At 38.1% G+C, this 17,644-nt stretch overlaps 1 protein-coding gene across 15 annotated transcripts in view; it reads left to right on the top strand.

The window, feature by feature from the left end:
* The window catches only part of DPYD (dihydropyrimidine dehydrogenase), a 612,292-nt gene extending 603,479 nt beyond the window's left edge, over nt 1-8,813 (top strand). For all 15 annotated transcript variants that reach the window (XM_065555590.1, XM_065555591.1, XM_065555592.1 and 12 more), the window contains 2 exons: nt 2,518-2,658; nt 7,217-8,813. In XM_065555590.1, the coding sequence (XP_065411662.1) occupies nt 2,518-2,658; nt 7,217-7,387 (312 nt within the window). In that variant the 3' untranslated portion in view covers nt 7,388-8,813. The remainder of the gene's footprint in view (nt 1-2,517; nt 2,659-7,216) is intronic.
* Nucleotides 8,814-17,644: the final 8,831 nt, after the last annotated feature.

Here is a 17,644-nt window from a genome sequence, read left to right as displayed (position 1 = left end):
ATACCTAAACTGTTTGAAGCATGCAGTTCTAGACAGAGGTTGTCTGTTTCTCATATGTAGCTTGACCTGCGGGGGTTTCAATTGGCTTGGATTAAATCCATAATGATAATCACAATTATTACCTGATCTAGTATGGAAAATTAGTAGAAATTCAGTATTGCAGCTCCTATAACGTACAGAGATCTAGCTAGTACTTTGAGTTATGCATATTTTTGAAGCAACAGATAAAATTTACCTTCGTGTCACAGCTTTCATTGTTTAGTCCAAATTTATCTTAATTATGTAGAATCTTTAAAATTATTTTAACAGATTTTGCAACCTCTGGTCCTTTGTTAAAAGTCAATTTAGATAGCATCTTTGCATAATATCTAGGCAACTTACAGCACTCTGAATCTTTGAAAATGTGTTGTTGTTCAATCCCATCACATTTAGAAAGTAGGAAGTTAAATAGGCTACAACAGCATAAATCCCAATCCTGAAATTCACTGTGTTCCACACAAAGTGAATTGCCATAATTAACAATTTTCTGTCAATGGTTTTTAGCAAATCAGACAATGCAGCAAGACATATTACATCAGAGATATGTACAGGAGGTTGCCTCATCTGATTGAGAAAATTGAGAGTTTTGTTGCTTTCATGATTTGATTGAATTCAGTTATATTTCCCCCCAAAATCACTGTCCATGAGGCTAGTATCACTGTAACATTCTTTTACTGCCAATGCCACTACACACATTAAAAATATAGGGCATTAAAAATTCAGCATATGCTAACAGATAGCACACAGCAGTATCTGAGATACCCGATTTCCCTGTGCTTGGAATATAGAGTAACTATGGCAGCTTTTTAATACCAGAACTGTAGAATACTACTATTAATATGTATATATATATGTATAAGTACATATTCTTCTTTTTGTGCAGACAGGATTTGAGAAAGAGAATACTTTCCATTTGCTTTGGGCACAATTGATTGTGTATATTGATTCAGGGCAAGATAGTGAATCACCCCCATTTGCTTGTAAAGGGTGAAATCAGGTCACCCTCTGCAATGAGCTTTGTGCTAGAATGTTTCCACCAGGAATGTTATGGAGCAACCTTTGCAGCAGCTCCTCGGATGCTATTGCAGCCCATCAGCTACTGATTGTGCTGCCTGCAGCTGCTACAACTCCCTCAGGAGAGGGTTTGGGGCAGTAAAATGTCGTAATTATTGACCCAGTGACCATGTCCCCAAATCACAGACAGAGTAAGGAGTCTCCCTGCCCCTCACTGTGTGGGTTACCTGTATGGTTACTGCAAGGAAGGGACACTGAGGTAGCAAGCCTGAGTACCACTAAACACTGAGTTCTGCTATGCTTTATAAAACAATGACAACTGTTTTTCACTGTTGCTGAATGTCTTACGTACTTCATGTGTCAAGCAATGGTCCACTTAATCTGATGAACAAACAAACAAAAAGAACAATGGCATGCGAATGTTCTTCATCATGTGAGAAAAACCAAAGACAATCACTGTAACAAACTATTAGAGTGTTTTCTTTGGGGGATAGCTGTGGACAGTTAAAGTAATCCCTAGAGACTTGGGACCTATTCCCCACTCTGCTATAAACTCACTCTGTAATCTTGGACATGTTATTGAACTTCTATGTGCATCTGTTATTCCACATGTAAAATGGGAACATAATGCTTACCCATCCTACTAAAGTGCTAAGAGATCTACAGCTGACAAGCACAACACACAGGAAGCACAAAGTGGTTTACATTGTTGTTTTCTACTTTTTGTTTATTAAGAGAGATGAACTTGTTTGCATCTGATGTGTCACATTTAGCCTTCTCCAAGTATAATTGCATGCATTTTATTCAGCAAGTGTTTAGGGATCTGCAAACTTCCATTCACACAGGTAGTCCCCTTGAAAGGGAAAGTGTTGTTCCCTTGAATAAAGATTTGTGGAATGAGGCCCCGGTATTGTAAGTTTGCAATAAAGAGCTGATTCTCAAGCCATTTGCTTGTCTTTCTAAGGAGAGAAAAGCAATTGTTGTTCTCTTTGTCCCTTGTTCTTTAATGATGCCCCTTTCTTTTCCTGCAGTGAGTTCTTAAATCTGTGCTAATGAAAAGTGACCAAGGACAACCAGATTGCATGTGCCATGTCACTTCTCTTTTGTGCCCCATTTTGTTCCCTGTAGTGCTACACAATGGTGGCTAAGCATAAGTTAATTAAATAACGCATTTAAAATCAAGTGCTAAATGCTAAATGTGGACAGACAGATACTTGTAGATCTGCCTGCAGTTTAATTTTATAGACATTCAATACCCTTTATCTACATTTTACGATATAGGAAGTGTGAAATTTGGCAAATTCTAACATTTATTTCAAAAACTGTAAACATTGCCGTAGTGTATGCAAGAAACTCCCATGTTAAAATACTGTAGAGTGCTCTTATATTGCCATAAAAAAACAACAAAAACATAAAAATACAAAAGTTGGGTACCTTCTAAGTGATTCCGTTTTTTCTCCCTAGGATGTAATTGGAAAAGCACTGCAGTACATTGGAACATATGGTGATCTTAGCAACACAGAGCAAGTTGTGGCTCTGATTGACAAGGAAATGTGCATCAACTGTGGCAAATGCTACATGACCTGTAATGATTCTGGCTACCAGGTAAGAACATGGCTGTAATTAGCAAAAAGGCACAGTGAGTTATCTTTCTGTTGCTGAGACAGAAACAATCCACCTTCTGTTAACGAGCATGTGACAAAAATAGCTGTATAAAATATCGACTTTTAACACCAGCATGCTCCTAAGCATACTGAGAGAACCCTCACTGATCCGAATGTAGGGGTTGTCCATTATGGACTTTGTTGGAGATTTGTGTTGAATAGAACAGAAATTCCTCTTCACAACCTCTTTTAGTCCCTCAGAAGTTATCTCTATGACATCTACATCATCAGGAGTTTTTTGTTTTGTTTTGTTTTGTTTTGATGGGAAGTAAATAAAGGAGGACCCAGTATGGACTGCTGCAAATTCAATTCTTCAAAGGTCCTTAAGGAACTAAGGGAGAGGGGGTAGGATTCGCCCCTATCAAGCCCACAGGGCAGTGGGAAGGAAGAAAATATTCCCACCTGCCAGATACCTGTTCAAAAATTGAAATCTTGCCTGAGGTTTGTCAAACTAACTATGCTGGAATCCGCCCTGATTTGGGAGAGATTTCCATTTGTGTGTGAATCAGCCCTCCAATATGATGAATTAACTTCCACAGGGAAGAAGAGAGGGCCTGGTAGGTTGATAGGTCCAGAAATCACTGCACCTGGCATATGTCATTATTTTGAGTTGGGAGAACTGTTGAAAGCAAGCTATTTATTCCTTGAATTCTACCATGTACAGTATATAGTTCTGTGAAATTCACTGTTCATTCTGTGAACTATTCCTTGCCCTACTATTGCACATCTGCAGGATTTTGAGGGACTTACCCATCCAATAAGAAGATAGTAGAGACAGGATCAGCCATTTTAGGTGACCTGTTCTCTTCTCAAACCAAAGTAGGATCCACTAGAATCCCTATGGCAGTCAATACTCCTGGCAGCATTAATTTTCATGACTCCTACACACCCAGTATAGGAGGCTGTATTTTAACTAGGCAACAATGTTATATTTTTCAGTGACTTTTACTTTATTTTGAATTCAGTGTGTTTGGTAGTTAAACTGATTTTTAACTAAATATAGTAAGAGAAATAACCTTTCTTTGTAAACCTTTCTTTGTAAAAATCACTTACCACAACAATTAATCTGGGGAAAAGCCAAGCACTTACAAAAACTGATAAGAGAAAATAAATATTTAATCTAAACCCAGACTGTGCTCTGACAGTAGCCTAATTTTTCTAGCAATGATGCTGAGTGCCCCTCCTGGCCTAGCAGCCTGCAGGGCCCTCTCCTCTTTGCTGGATCATAAGCAGCAAAGCTCCCCATGCTTCCACAGCTTTCCTCTGCTCCACTGCAGGGTCAAGCCGAGTTCCTTGATTCAAATCTCCACTCAGTCCACCAAACCTTGTCATAGTAATGGGAGAGTTGCTGTAATGTCATGAGACCTAAGCTTTCACCCAACTACCCTAAGCTATTTTATTAGCAAAAATTATCCCAATAGGAAATGGTTTTAATGTTGTAAATGCAAATGCAGTTTCAAAATTCAAATTCAAAAAGCCATTTTTGTCATTTTAAATCAAAATTTGTTTGGTAAATAAAGCAGTTAAACCAGGATAAGTCTTTTAAGCACTCTGTGTAAGGACATTAGAAGTCCTCTGGGTCCTTACACAAACAGAGAAACATGGATACACATTGGACAACAAGTTCCAGATTACTAAACACACACAAGGGCAGCTCTTGTTTTCCTCTTACACAGCTATCTTTGTCAGCATGTCCATTGGCAGGTTGCAGGCTGGAGGGGTGTGAGTTTTCGCTGAGGTGGGGCAGGCAGATCGGACTGCAAGTCTGATAAAGATTAGCTGGCAATATGCAAGATATTGCAAGTACCTACAGGCACCAAGCAAGCAGTTTGTAAAGTTCATTTAGATAACAGAGGTTACCAGAAAATGAATCACTCAGAGGAAACAGTGCATCTGATTCCATAGAGGCATTTCCAAAAAAAAAAAGGGGGGGGGGAGGAAGGGGAGCGCTAATGCACAGAAAGCAAAAAAACAAGCAGCGCACAATATGATAGGATTCTGTGGGACACAGAAGACAAGACAGACGCACAATAACTGTATCTCTGTTACAAAAGATTTTTATAAGGGCATCACCATAATTAAATTCTACAATATTCTACAGTAACAGTCTAATATACTGGCCCTTACAATGACAATACTGCAGGGTTGGGGGATTTTACTGTAGAATAGTACCATATTTATATTAAGGCTAAGATACACCAAACAATCTTCCATGGGCTAAACTGGAAAAATTTACTTAAAACACCTGTCTAAATTACGGGTTCCATGTGCCAAACTAATCCAAAATATATAATATAAAGACCTTTCTACACAGTGAGCCATGCATAGGAGAAGACACTCTGATTTAAGATAGAGACCATGGCTCAGATCATCAGCTGATATGAATCTTCACATTAGTAAAGCTAAACTGATTTATGTCAGCAGGAGATCTGGCCCTATATCTACTTGTGGCTCCTTCCTCTTTGTGGTTAAAGAGGTGGCCGTTGCTGCCTCTTCTCTTCTAATTATTGTGCCCACAAAAAGGAGAAAGCAGCACTGCCTCTAGCATCCACAAGAAACTGCCCTTTCTACTCTGACGTGCATAGAAGTTTTGCAGTAGTGTTTTCCCTTCGATAAGATTTCCCACCTTAGGGGAGGATGTAGCCCTTAGGGAGGTTAGAGTTGATTTCACATTTAATGCAACTTGCTTTGATATAACTTTAAAAAAATCAGCAATAAAAAAAAAAAAAACGACAGACCCCTGAAGCTTTTCATGATGTGAAGAATGTTTTTTTTCCATCTCTTACTTGCAACGGGATCAAACATTAAAAAAAAACAACACAATTTGTCTTCTGCTGAATGCAGATTTTTGTGTTTCCAACATATTCAGCTTGCTGGACACACCCATCCTTTAGTCTCTGCAGAGACCTCACTTTGTATGACTACAGCAAAAAAGTGTAATTAATGTGAAGTTGAGCACAAATGAATTAGAACTTCTGAGTTAATCATTGCCACATCACCATGTACTATCCCCTTCAAGAAATGCATTGTCATTAGAGATAGATGAACCAGTCCTGCTAACATACAAACCTTTATTTGTCTCTCAAACCAGACCAGAACTTGGAGGTTCAGACTGGTTCAGTTAATACTTTGGAGAGTGAGATGTCAGCCTACTGCTACTACTATTCATGAGCCTCTTTACTATTGGAACACAAAAATACACATTGGGAAACCTCAGATCTCTTATGTTCTTGAGTTTCAGAGCTTGGGAAGCCCAGAGAAGGCCATATTTAACGCAGTCAGTGCTGCTGCTGGAGCAGACTGTAGAACCTCTCCTAAAAACAGTGTGTGTGATTCCAGAAGGAAACAAATACTCCCTTTCCCCCAAAGCCTGCCTGAAAGTAGTTGAGAAGAATCTCACCAAGTTCCCAATATTGGAAATACCTGCATCCATTTCACTTTACACAGTGTCAGTAATTTCATTGAAGTCAATGTACCTACTCCCAGGGCGTGAAGATGAGTGCCTGTATAAGTCTTATGCCCCATAAGTCTCCTATGAGTAATACTGTTACAGTAGGGTAGGAAAAGGCCACATCAAGAGCCCCAATGATCCTACATCGGAAGATCTTACTATTAATACATTGCAAGGGAAGAATGAAGGTTGTAGGGGAAACTTAACACGGAATTCCTTGAATTTTCCACTTTAGCTCTCTGCCTGTACAAAGCTTCCTGCTCTAATTTACATAAACAAACAAAATGTTGGCTCTTTTTTACTCTGTTTGTTCCTTAATCAATGAAGAGTTTGAAGTTAGTCTGATTTTGTTTTTTAAACTGGTATTTTATAGGTGGCGTATTGAAGCTACAATTATGACTACATATTAAAAATCTTTTTCACGCTAATCATTAATGAGGGCACAGTCCTTGGAAATGTCAGAAATTAAGCAGTCCTGTCCACTGTCACCCCAGATGTCCCTTTTAACTTTCTAAGGCTTGCAAATAAAATGAATCATAAGTGGCAAAGTATGTGCCATTCCTCGCTAGATTTTCTTATTCTTAAATTAGCTTGTTTGCATCTTGCAGAGAATAAAAGTAAAAAAAAAAAAAAAAAAAACATGATGGTATTTGCAGTCTGTCTCACGTAGAATCCATACAGGACTGGTCTGGATATCTCTTCTGTACCAGTAAACCTGGTGAATTGCTGTGTCGTGAAAGATTTTCCTCCCGTGAAGGAAAAATCTCTTAATGGAACTTTAAACTTTGTGGGCCATATTCATCCTTTGGGTAACTCAATTTACGATGCAGGGCTTTCAGCAGGGAGTAAATTGGCCCTATAGTTCTAATTTTAAAATGTTTTTTTCCCCCTAGAATTTAAACTGTTGCTATAGCTGCAGTGCAGTATCACACACACACACACGCCGTGAAGTACAGAATACTGTAAGACTTAAAATGCAGATACTAAAATGGGGCTATTTTTGACCTTTTCCATAAGTGACATCAATACTATTTATTTCTCATTGCAGGCTATACAGTTTGATCCAGAAACCCACCTGCCCACTGTTACTGACAGTTGTACAGGATGCAATCTCTGTCTCAGTGTCTGCCCTATTATTGACTGCATCAGAATGGTTTCCAGGACAACACCTTATGAACCAAAGAGAGGCCTGCCCTTAGCTGTGAACCCAATGTGTTGAGGTGATCAGTCCAGCAGTTAATGTGAACTTTACATTTCCATGATGCGGTAAATTTGCTTTCCAATTAGTACTTGAAATTTTAACTGTATTAAAATACGTAATGATGATAGCCGTTATAATTATGGCTATTTTCTCCAGTGATTATTTTAAGGCAGACTATTTTCTTAGATTTCAGAGCAGCAACAATTAGTCAGTTATTAGCTGTCAGTTGTCCGTTATGTAAAGCACAACTTTTTCTTTTGCAAATTTCTGTATTTGATGTTTAATCTTTATAGAGTTTCTAGTTTTAAACATAATTAAGTGAGCATTTTTAACTGACTACAATTCAACATACAAGGAAACTGTTTCCAAGGAGACATTTTGTAATTAAACATTACATTTAATTTCTAAAAAGTTTCTTTGAAATTGTAATTAGCTACATACTATGCAAACAAAGCAATGCGGGGTGCTATTTGTCTATGAAAAGAAGTGAAAGGAGCTTTAAAATAGCATTTCCAATCTGGATTAATCTCTTTCAACTGCTACACTGTACAATATAGTATTTTCTTAATGCTTCCTCAATTCAACCTTACATTAGACTCTTTTAAAAATACATTTGCTAACCATTGACCTATATTGCACTCTTCACATTTGTGACTTGAATTGGTGTCTAGATTTAGATTTCCTCTATTGAACAATCACAGCACACTTCTTAAAATGCTTTAAACTGTGTTATTACAAAATCCAGGTGTTACGTCAGGTTTTGATTATTAGCACCTTTTCTTTCTGCATAGACATATTCTAAATAAGTAACTTTTTAATTATGCCAATTAATGCTTCAGCAACTATAGTTTCATTACGTGAGAATGGAATATGTTACCTCTCGGTGTCTCTCTATGGCTATGTCTACACTATGAGTTAGGGGTGTGATTTCCAGCTCAAGTAAACACATTTGTGCTAGTTCCCATCAAGCTAGCATGAGCTGTGCCTCCACTGTCTGTGCTACGGTGGCTACACAGCTATTTATACTCACGTTAGCATGAGTACATGTATGTGAGCTGGGAATCACACCCCTAGCTCATAGTGTAGACGTAGCTTCTATGGTACATGTACTGGGTTAGTCTCTCTCCTTCCCCCTCCTCCCTCCATTCCGAGTGGTTATGTTTGGCTACAGTCATGTTACAGCCCAAACAAAATATAGATTTGCCAGGATTGCTAAAGAGCCTTAGCTATTTTTCATTCTCACTAGGAGCTGTCTCATACAAATGTATTGCTATTTTCTTTACCCATATCTGAATATAAAGCCATTTGTTCATAATAATAATGTATCTGTTCAGTTAATTATGTGATCAGGAAAATTCATAACCTTTGATTATACACATTTCAGAATTTTCTGTTCTTCTGTTTACATATGTATGCCTAATTATAAATAAATAGCATTAATCAACTTGGGGTTTTTGTGTATATTCATTTACTAAACAGGTTTTCTTGTATGTATCATTTTAAGTTTACTGTCAGATGGTCTTTCATGATCCTAAAATTCACTCCAGGATGATTAATGAGTTAAGTTACATATGCATGCTCATTAATTGTTTAGGGTGCCATGTTACATGATCCTCATCCCTCTCAAAAATCTCTGTCCTCCTTTATCATCCTTCTTTTCCACCCTCTGACTCTGCCTCCTCCACACACAAATTTTGCCTGTCTAGCTTTTTTTAATGGGTCATTTACCCTGTGGAAAGTATCTCCTCTACTCTAGCATGGTCTATTTGACAGCTTACTCTTACTTGATGTGGTGACCCTTTGGCAGTTATGGACTTTAGTGACTCAACTAAAAGCTTTCTCTTGCTCTCTCCTTTCACTGTTTGCACACTGAGATGGTAACAAATGTTTGTGTTGCTTAGCAAATATTTCCATGGGATTTTGTTGGAGGCCTTGGGCCTCTATATCCCATAATAATATCTTATCCATACCTCTGTTCTCATGGTGAAAGCCCTTCAGCTAACTCCATGTATTAGGAACATTATAGGAGGAGCTAGGTCTAGAGATTGTATACATACAGCCTCTGAATCTCTTTCAATCAAGAAGCTGGTTGAGAAGCAGTGTGTGCTTGAGTGAGGGTTGCACAAAAATGGTACAGGCAGTCCTCGACTTTACGGCATTCCAGATAATGACGAACAGCACTTACAACGTTTCTGAGTTGCCCTCCTGATTTGACTTATGACAATTGGTTTCAACTTTACGACACTCAGTCCTGCAATGGAGTGTATTGTGGTTCCGAGTTATGATGTTTCGACTTACAACCCAATGTTCAGGAACCAATTGTGCCATAAATCCGAGGACTGGCTGTATTCAGAACCCCTGCAGCTATCATCTTATGACCATGGTTAGTAGAGGTATGAAATGGTGGACGTGTTATTCCAGGCCATATTGATGCGCTTTAACTTTTCTATGGGATGTCAGAAAGCACACAGCCATCTTTGTCATATTATGTAATTCTGTTCTGGGGTGCTACACTTGCTCACTGTACCATGCCACATACTATACATCCATTTCTTTGCCATTCCTGACTTCACTACTCTACTGGAGACTGTCACACTTGGTAAATATGGCTTGTCCTCAATATATAGCACCACAAGAGACCTGCCAAAAGTATAATAAGCATATACAGCAGTAGATGGCATACTAGCAAAAACATTATTTTATGTAGCAGCCAAAATCCAGACTTTTGCTACAATACATCATTAGGCAGTGTAGGCTAATTGATATACCTGTGTGCCTGAGGAGCTATCAAGTAAACTTTGGAGGGGTAAAACCCATACCTCGTGAAGAAATGATGCATCTAACAGTCAAAAATAGAATGCATTTACTGGGGAGGGTAAGAACAGTCATGCAGTTCAGAGGGTTTTTTCCCCCTCTTGTTATATCCACAATCTGAGGTAATATTTTTGTTTCCAACTGCATTTATTAACTAATACTTTCTAACTTTGACAAACAATGGTAAATCACATTGTAGGACTCCACAGAGAGGGTTCCACATGGAGCTCCTAAGTTTCTTGCTGACTGTCCTTTGAGTCATCAGGATGAGGTGAGATTTGGCAACAAAGTCATGCCAAAGGACAAAGTCCTTCACCTTACGGGCCTTTGCATCTGTCTTAGAGACATTTGGCCTTATTTAATGAGCCAGAGAAACAAAACAAAGGCTCTGACTTACATTGCAAATACTGTAGTCAAACGTGAATTTTCAACAGTGTTAGGGTGCAAAGTGAGCTCTTATAGTTCAATGATTTATTTGCATGTTTAAGGAAATATGGATGGGTCAGATTCTTGACTAACACCAAGACAAGTAATCCTTATAAAATAGTGTAACCCATATGTGACAAAGTAAATTATACTAGAAATACCATAGTTCATCTCAGTTTGCTCTACTAACACATTCTTAGTCACATCATATTCCTGAATAGAGAGAGAGCTCCAAGTTTAATGTATGCATTGCAGTCCAAGAACTGCATAGAATAGCTGCCAAATCTGCCTGTGTGAATCCCAATTCACTCATGCATGTTCATCGGAAAAAGCTTTGCCCTGCTAACAAACTATATGGGCAGTTTGGTTTTGGACTCACTAAGATGAGGAAGTACAATATTTTCAAGGTATAGGCTTGACAAAACATATTTCTGAAGAATTAAATGGCATTTAGAGAAAAAATTGTTTGTGCTTGATCTGTCAACAAAATTAAAAACAGACTTTTGAGCATGAAGATCATGTTTGGACTATATTGATGAGATTAATGTACATGTATATTGCTATGTACTGTGCAGCTGTAAAGACTTATCAGATGAAGTCTTGTTTATGTTCCCTTTCCTCCATAAAGCTGTGTGGAAGGGGAACAAACAGCGTGACCTTTTTGGAATTACTGCTGCACTACATCATTTATTCCAGAGAATAGGACTGGTTACACGCTGTAACCAGGTAGTAGGCTTGACACCACTTCTCAGATTATCCAAGGATCTGCTAGAACTAAATTATGTCTGCGCTTTCCTGATCCTGGGAAGATGGTGCCTGTCTTACTTGTGATGCCTGTCTATGCGGTTCTGTGGCAGCTAAGGCTTGCCAGATTCATGGTCAATCCAGCCACACACCACTTTTCCCATCTGTACATCCCTGTGGTTGCAGCAAAAAAGATCTGGCCTAATGCAGCCCAAGATTATGCCTACAGTGTGTAGCAGGATATATAAATATAGTGACAAACATAGCTAATTAGAATGACAAACTATTCTATATGTTAAATCTTTCAGCTTCATTTTTATGTACTGTAACATGGGGGCTGAATAATTTGTTAATATTTTATATTTTTCCACATATAAAATAGTCTTTTTAGATAAAATATTTATTTTATTGGCAGCAGTTTTCTTCACCAAGCTGCTCTGTTTCATTGATGAACTGTGGAAGATTTTCACATCTGGCAACCTGGCACACTCTCTAGGCAGCTGGATTGGTAACTTTAGAGTTGCTTCTGGGTCTTTCATATAATTAGTCTGCTTATGGGCCATCTGGGTTGCTTTGTCTTCACTCTTACCATTTTCTCTTTTTTCTGAAGAATTTGTGTACTGTACATTAGTCCTTTGAGAAAAGTTATTAATAAATCTATCCCCTGATTTGTATGCAAGTTCTCTCAAATTTCCATGCCATCTTTGCTTGATCATAGAAACACCATTTGGAGTCCTAATTCTGCTGGGTTAACTTTTTTTTGTGACACTGGAGTAAAATTTACAGTTTTTGCAGTGCAATGAAGTTGCAGTTTTTCCTCAGCAAGTGAAAGCAGATTACTTCCTTAGGGATATGGTCCCTAAACAAAATAAAAATTATGAATACAGAGGATTCTAGTTAAAGCTAGTTAAGCAAAATAAAGGTATTGCGTCAAAATACAGTCTTCTTTTCATTGTAAAGTTACTAATTATTTGCAAAGGGATTCTATATACCCTAGCTGGTAAATAGGAATCAAACAATTTAGACTTACCCCTGGATGTGAAGAGGAGATCCTCTAGCATTGCAGTTGGAAAACCTAATTTCTGTAAGATGGATCTCTCAAAAACACTAACAAACCTTTGGCTTCACTGGGGTTGTGTGTGTCATTGCAGAACTGAAAAAATAGCTCTAGTCAGCACAGCACTGCGAGCTCCAACATAGGGTAGATTCACAACATAGGGTATATTCAGCATAACAGCTTCTTCTAGCTCAACCCCATGGCTGGAGGCAAAGGACCATGGATGGGGTTCCCATGTATTGTGGCTGCTATAATGGTCCCTTGGGGCCACAGGAAGCTGAGATATGTTAGAACTCCTCTTCGGCTGCTTTACTTGTGCCAGGGGATTAGACTGGCCCACAGCAACACCAGTATGAGGGAAGCAAATATCCACCAGTGTGCCATACCCTACTTGTGAGGTACCATGTAATCCTCAATCACAGCCTGGGATTGGGGCCATAAGCAATGTAATTTCATGCGTTTCAAATGCATGTTTATAACCGACAGCAGCAGCCACTGTTTTGTAATATGTTTAAACAAAGTATTTTTGTTTTCAATGACATTAAAGTTGATATTGTTAAAACTAGTCCTCAGAATTCCTCCTTAAAACCTGAGAGATCTATTGTTACATTTCACTCTAGAAATAAGCAGGCAGTGACAAATTTCTCCTTTGGATGACCCACACCTGTAATTGCCTATCAGATTTACACATGAACAACTAGAACTCATCATCAGCCTAAAGAACATTTTCCTCACCCTTCTATTCTTGAGACTACTTGTAATCACAGCTTTTACTTGCACTTATTGGAGACAGGTTTAGGCCCAGTAACTGAAGACATAATATCCAATCGCTGAAAGTTAATGTTTCACAGGAAATGAGCTGACATTATCATGCAAATTAGATGGCCTGAAGATAAAATCATCCACTTTGATTATGAGGGTGCTAGGTACAGAATTTTATATGTCTGATTTCTGTGATTGGAGTCAACAGCTGCAGTTTCTTTCAAAGGAGAGTAATATTCTCTTTTGTTTTATGAAAATTTAGGCTGATTCCAAGTTTAACAAATCTTATTATAGCTGAAGAAGGGGTAAGTGCCAAGAATATAACTGGTTTTCCATTTTGATCTACAGTTGCATTGTGAGTAGAGGGCTCAGTGCTGACCACCCTCAAATCCCATTTACTTTCTTCCTAAGCACCCCACGGAACCTAGCCTAGGCAGTCCAAATAAATGGAGAGAAGTAGAAATCACTATTTTCCCTTAATGGATCTCAAACAAGAATTAGTAGCAACTCCCTTCCACCACCACATATAAATATTGCTGAACAGGGGGGTTTCTTTTTGTGTCTGGAGACAAATGAAAACAAAAATGATTTTCTGAAAACATTTTCTTCCAGTTTTTATCATAAAACATGGTACTCCCATTTTTTAGCATTTGGCAGTTTTCTTAATAATTGTGTCTACGACCTGGTGTTTGCAAAATATAAGTGAAAAGAAAATGAAGTCTTACCTTTGTCAATGTGAGCCACCTTATAAGGTTTTAAGTTCAATTATTTCTTAGTAAATATCTCAACTATCTTTCCAGTGATTTGATATGCAATAGTGCATTTGATAATTTCAGCACATTCCTGTTATAGTATATTTCCTGATTTACCTTCACATTCAAAAGTCTCATTTTTCCTTTCTTTTATTTTCCCCCTTTTTAAAGAGCCCCTCTTTCTACTCTCCAGATCCTTTCTTAAGATTGTGCACAGGTAAACCTCTTTCATAAGGTTTACTATGTACAAACATATATGCCATTTTATACTACTGGTCTATTTATTGGATTAGCTAGAGGATTTGATGTGCAAGCTTAAGATGATATTGAAAACACATATCACTTCTATTGTAGCTAAGAAAATCAGCTTTAGAATTAGAGAGACCTTGTATCAGGCATTATGTATAGACCTTTAGCTTTTTATCATGGCTGTTCTTTGTTGCTATGGCAACCGAATTAACCATTTCATTAATATAATAGAATAAAACATATTTATTCATTTCTACACTCCTGGATAATCCACATTTCAGGCGTCAACACGTTTGTGTCCTTTCTCTCCCTAGCCCCAAATATCTCAGTGCTTCAAAAGGTTGTGGGGTTTAAAAAAAAAAAGCTATATATTTTATAATTAAATTTACCTTGGTTTCATTGGCTGGCTTCTGTTAAGTGTCCCCTGAGTAGAGAAACAGACTTCAGAACCAGCAACCTCTGAAAGCAGGAAAACAGTCATTTAACCTCATATAATAATGAAAAGCACTTGTTTCTGATCAGCCCTTTGTGCTAAGATTGACAAGATGTGTTCTATTGTAAATGTTAATGGTTCCCTCATCAATGTATGTTACCCAAAATGCTGCTAAGCCATAGTTTTAAAAGCAGGTGCAGTGATACACACTATATTAATGTGTTCCCAGTTGTGCCCACAGTTTGTGATGGTGAATGAGAGCAAATGTCCCATTGCGAGGAAATGTTAATTTCAAAAAGTCCACTGGTCAGCAGAAAGGAACCACCACTGCAGCACTATGCAGTGTGAGTGTTCCTTGCACATTTACATTTATCCTCTCTCCTCACAAAGTTCCATTTATACTGGTACACTTGGGGGTGGGGGGAAATTGATCCTTAGTTCTGATGGGCGTGCGCACAGCGCATCTCAGAAGAGAAATGCAAACGTGACTTCAGTCTCTCTTTTGCAGTACCTTCAGTGTAAGTCTGAGCAACTTAAAGACTGTTCTAAGTTACACTAGCTCCGAATGGACCCAAGGGACTGCTATGGGAGCTAAGGATCAGCCAGATATAAGAGACCCTGCTAATCACATCCCAGTCCTCCCCAAATACACAACACAACAACAACAACAAAGTGGTGGCACATGAACCTGCAAGCTCTATGCCACCAGCAGATCCCTCCCAGAACAGAGGGGGGGGGGGATCTTTCTGAAACTGGATATGCTGACTTTCCGACTGCTTGGCAGGTAGCAGACACCTGGTGCAGTGCAGGAGCTGAGCCATTGTTTTGTTGTTCTTCCAAAACATGTTTCAGTGCAAGATACATAGGAAGAATTTTATCTGAAATTTCTCTTTATTGCCAATGTCATGCCCATGGCCACTATAACCGCATTAGAGTTTGTTTTTGCTAATCTAGCACTAAAGTTAGTAATATGAAACTGAAGTTTTACTGGAAACAGGGCAGATGTATATTTGCAAAATGAGTTAATTAACTTCAAAGGTATAGGTCTTTTCATTAAAATGGCAAATCTTATTAGTAACAGCACACTAGGGTATTGGCTGCTATAGGACTGTTTGTTCATTTCTGTTTGAGTGACTGTATAAATTATATAATCTACAAGCACTGGTCAAATCTATATCATTCACTTATGCTGGGGTCTCTACTTGAATTACATTTTAACAGATTCCTCCCAGGCACTGCATTGTGTAAGAAATGTCCAGAGACTCAGCAGGTGAATGTTCATAATAATGAAGCTGGAAGGGTGAAGGATCGCATTTCATCCAGTGGTACAAGAACCTCAACACAAACACTCATCATGTATAGGAAAAGCACCAGTGCCGAATGCTCTCACTGACTTGTGTTGTTCAATATATAGTGAAGGCATCCTGCCAGCCACTTCGTAAAACGGGACTAATTTACTTTTAATATTGCAAAATGCTATTTTCTGGCCTTTTGAAACAGTAAACTGTACTTTCTAGTCATGCAATGGTAGGCTTGTGAATTCAGGGACAGATCCATTGGAACTATGACAATTAACACCAGCTGAGGATCTGTTCTGTAGTGATTAATAAAGAACTCATAAATCCCCAAATGTGATCTAAACCTAAATGTTACTTTTTTCTCCCAGAATTGTAATCACTATACGGGGTGACATACCTAGTCTGTTCTATCTTTTGTCCTAGCTATCGAACTACTCAGCATTGTAAAAAATAATAATCAAATAGTAATCATTCACTTTAGATGCATTCAACAAATAAGAGCAAGTCATTTTCATTGGCAGAAGGGGGAATTAAACAAATTTGTTGAAGTTCTAAAAATCAGACTCTTAATTTCAATGTCTCCTTTTGCCAGTCTGTAAAATGGAGGTAAAATACTGCATCCAGCACTTTGAATATGTATGAGGTATGTCAGTATTAAGTATGATTTCTTTTCACCGTTTGCTGCAAATCTTTTGTACTTATTTCTTGCTTGATATCAATGGTTTCTAAACCTAATTTAACAAAATGGATATGTAAGAATGATGTCATAGTTGTATTTTAATGTACTTTTAACTATATGCAGAAAGAAAGGATTTGCCTATTCATTCTGGCATGTTGCTTCCAAATGCCTTTACAGCCATTAAAATTATTTATGTATTTATTTGCACTGAGACAGTAACTACATATCCCAGTCAAGGAGTGAGCATGCCTTGTGCTAGGCACTTTACACACATAATGCAAAGCCAGCCCCTGAGCTCTTGGGCAACTGAGGTCTTGGGTTTGATCCTTGTGTGTGAGGCTGTTTATAATATAGCTAAGTAAATCATATTTCCCATTAAAAATAGTAAACAGGGACATTAGAGGTAAAGTAGCCTCATCAAAGTCCATGGGACTGTGCAGGATCAGGCCCCAAAATTGCATTCGTTGACAAATTGTATCATTCTGCCGGGATATGATATTCTTGGAGTTGCTTCCCTTTTCTGCACAAGAGGGCAGCGTTTCACTAAATCCAAGGAACGAGGAGCTCAGGAAGAGCTTTTGTCAGTTTGCAGTAAGGCTACCACATGCAATATCTCACTAATTGTTTGGATTTTCTAATTGTTTCAGTCACAAGTAATTTAATGCATGATGTAAGCTATTGCCTAGTTTACAGCTATTAACTAGCTATCTAAAGAAAGTATGTATCCCTAATGTGTCAGGAATTCCAAAGCTTGTTAACTATTTTCCTGTCAGCCCTAAGATTTGAGTGGTACACTGCAATCCAAATGTTTATAGTACTACTGCCATTTTATCGCCAATGTTACATAAATATTTGAATACCTTATTCCATTGTGGGTTACAGCTGTCTTTTTGTAATGAATGAAAAGTGTAACCTTCAGGTTATGATAGCGTACATGCTGCTGAATCGCTAAACTTGAAGAGATGTGTTTCTATGCTCAGATGTCTGGCTTTATCCTGATTATCATTCTATAATATGGATTGAGGCCATATAAGGAAAGTGGCTGGCATTAAAATGTCAGC

This window comes from Chrysemys picta, chromosome 8 (assembly GCF_011386835.1).
Source record: "Chrysemys picta bellii isolate R12L10 chromosome 8, ASM1138683v2, whole genome shotgun sequence".
In the NCBI taxonomy this organism is placed as follows: domain Eukaryota; kingdom Metazoa; phylum Chordata; order Testudines; family Emydidae; genus Chrysemys; species Chrysemys picta.
The sequence above is the reverse complement of the archived record's forward strand: the minus strand, read 5'-3'. Positions and strand labels throughout refer to the sequence as shown.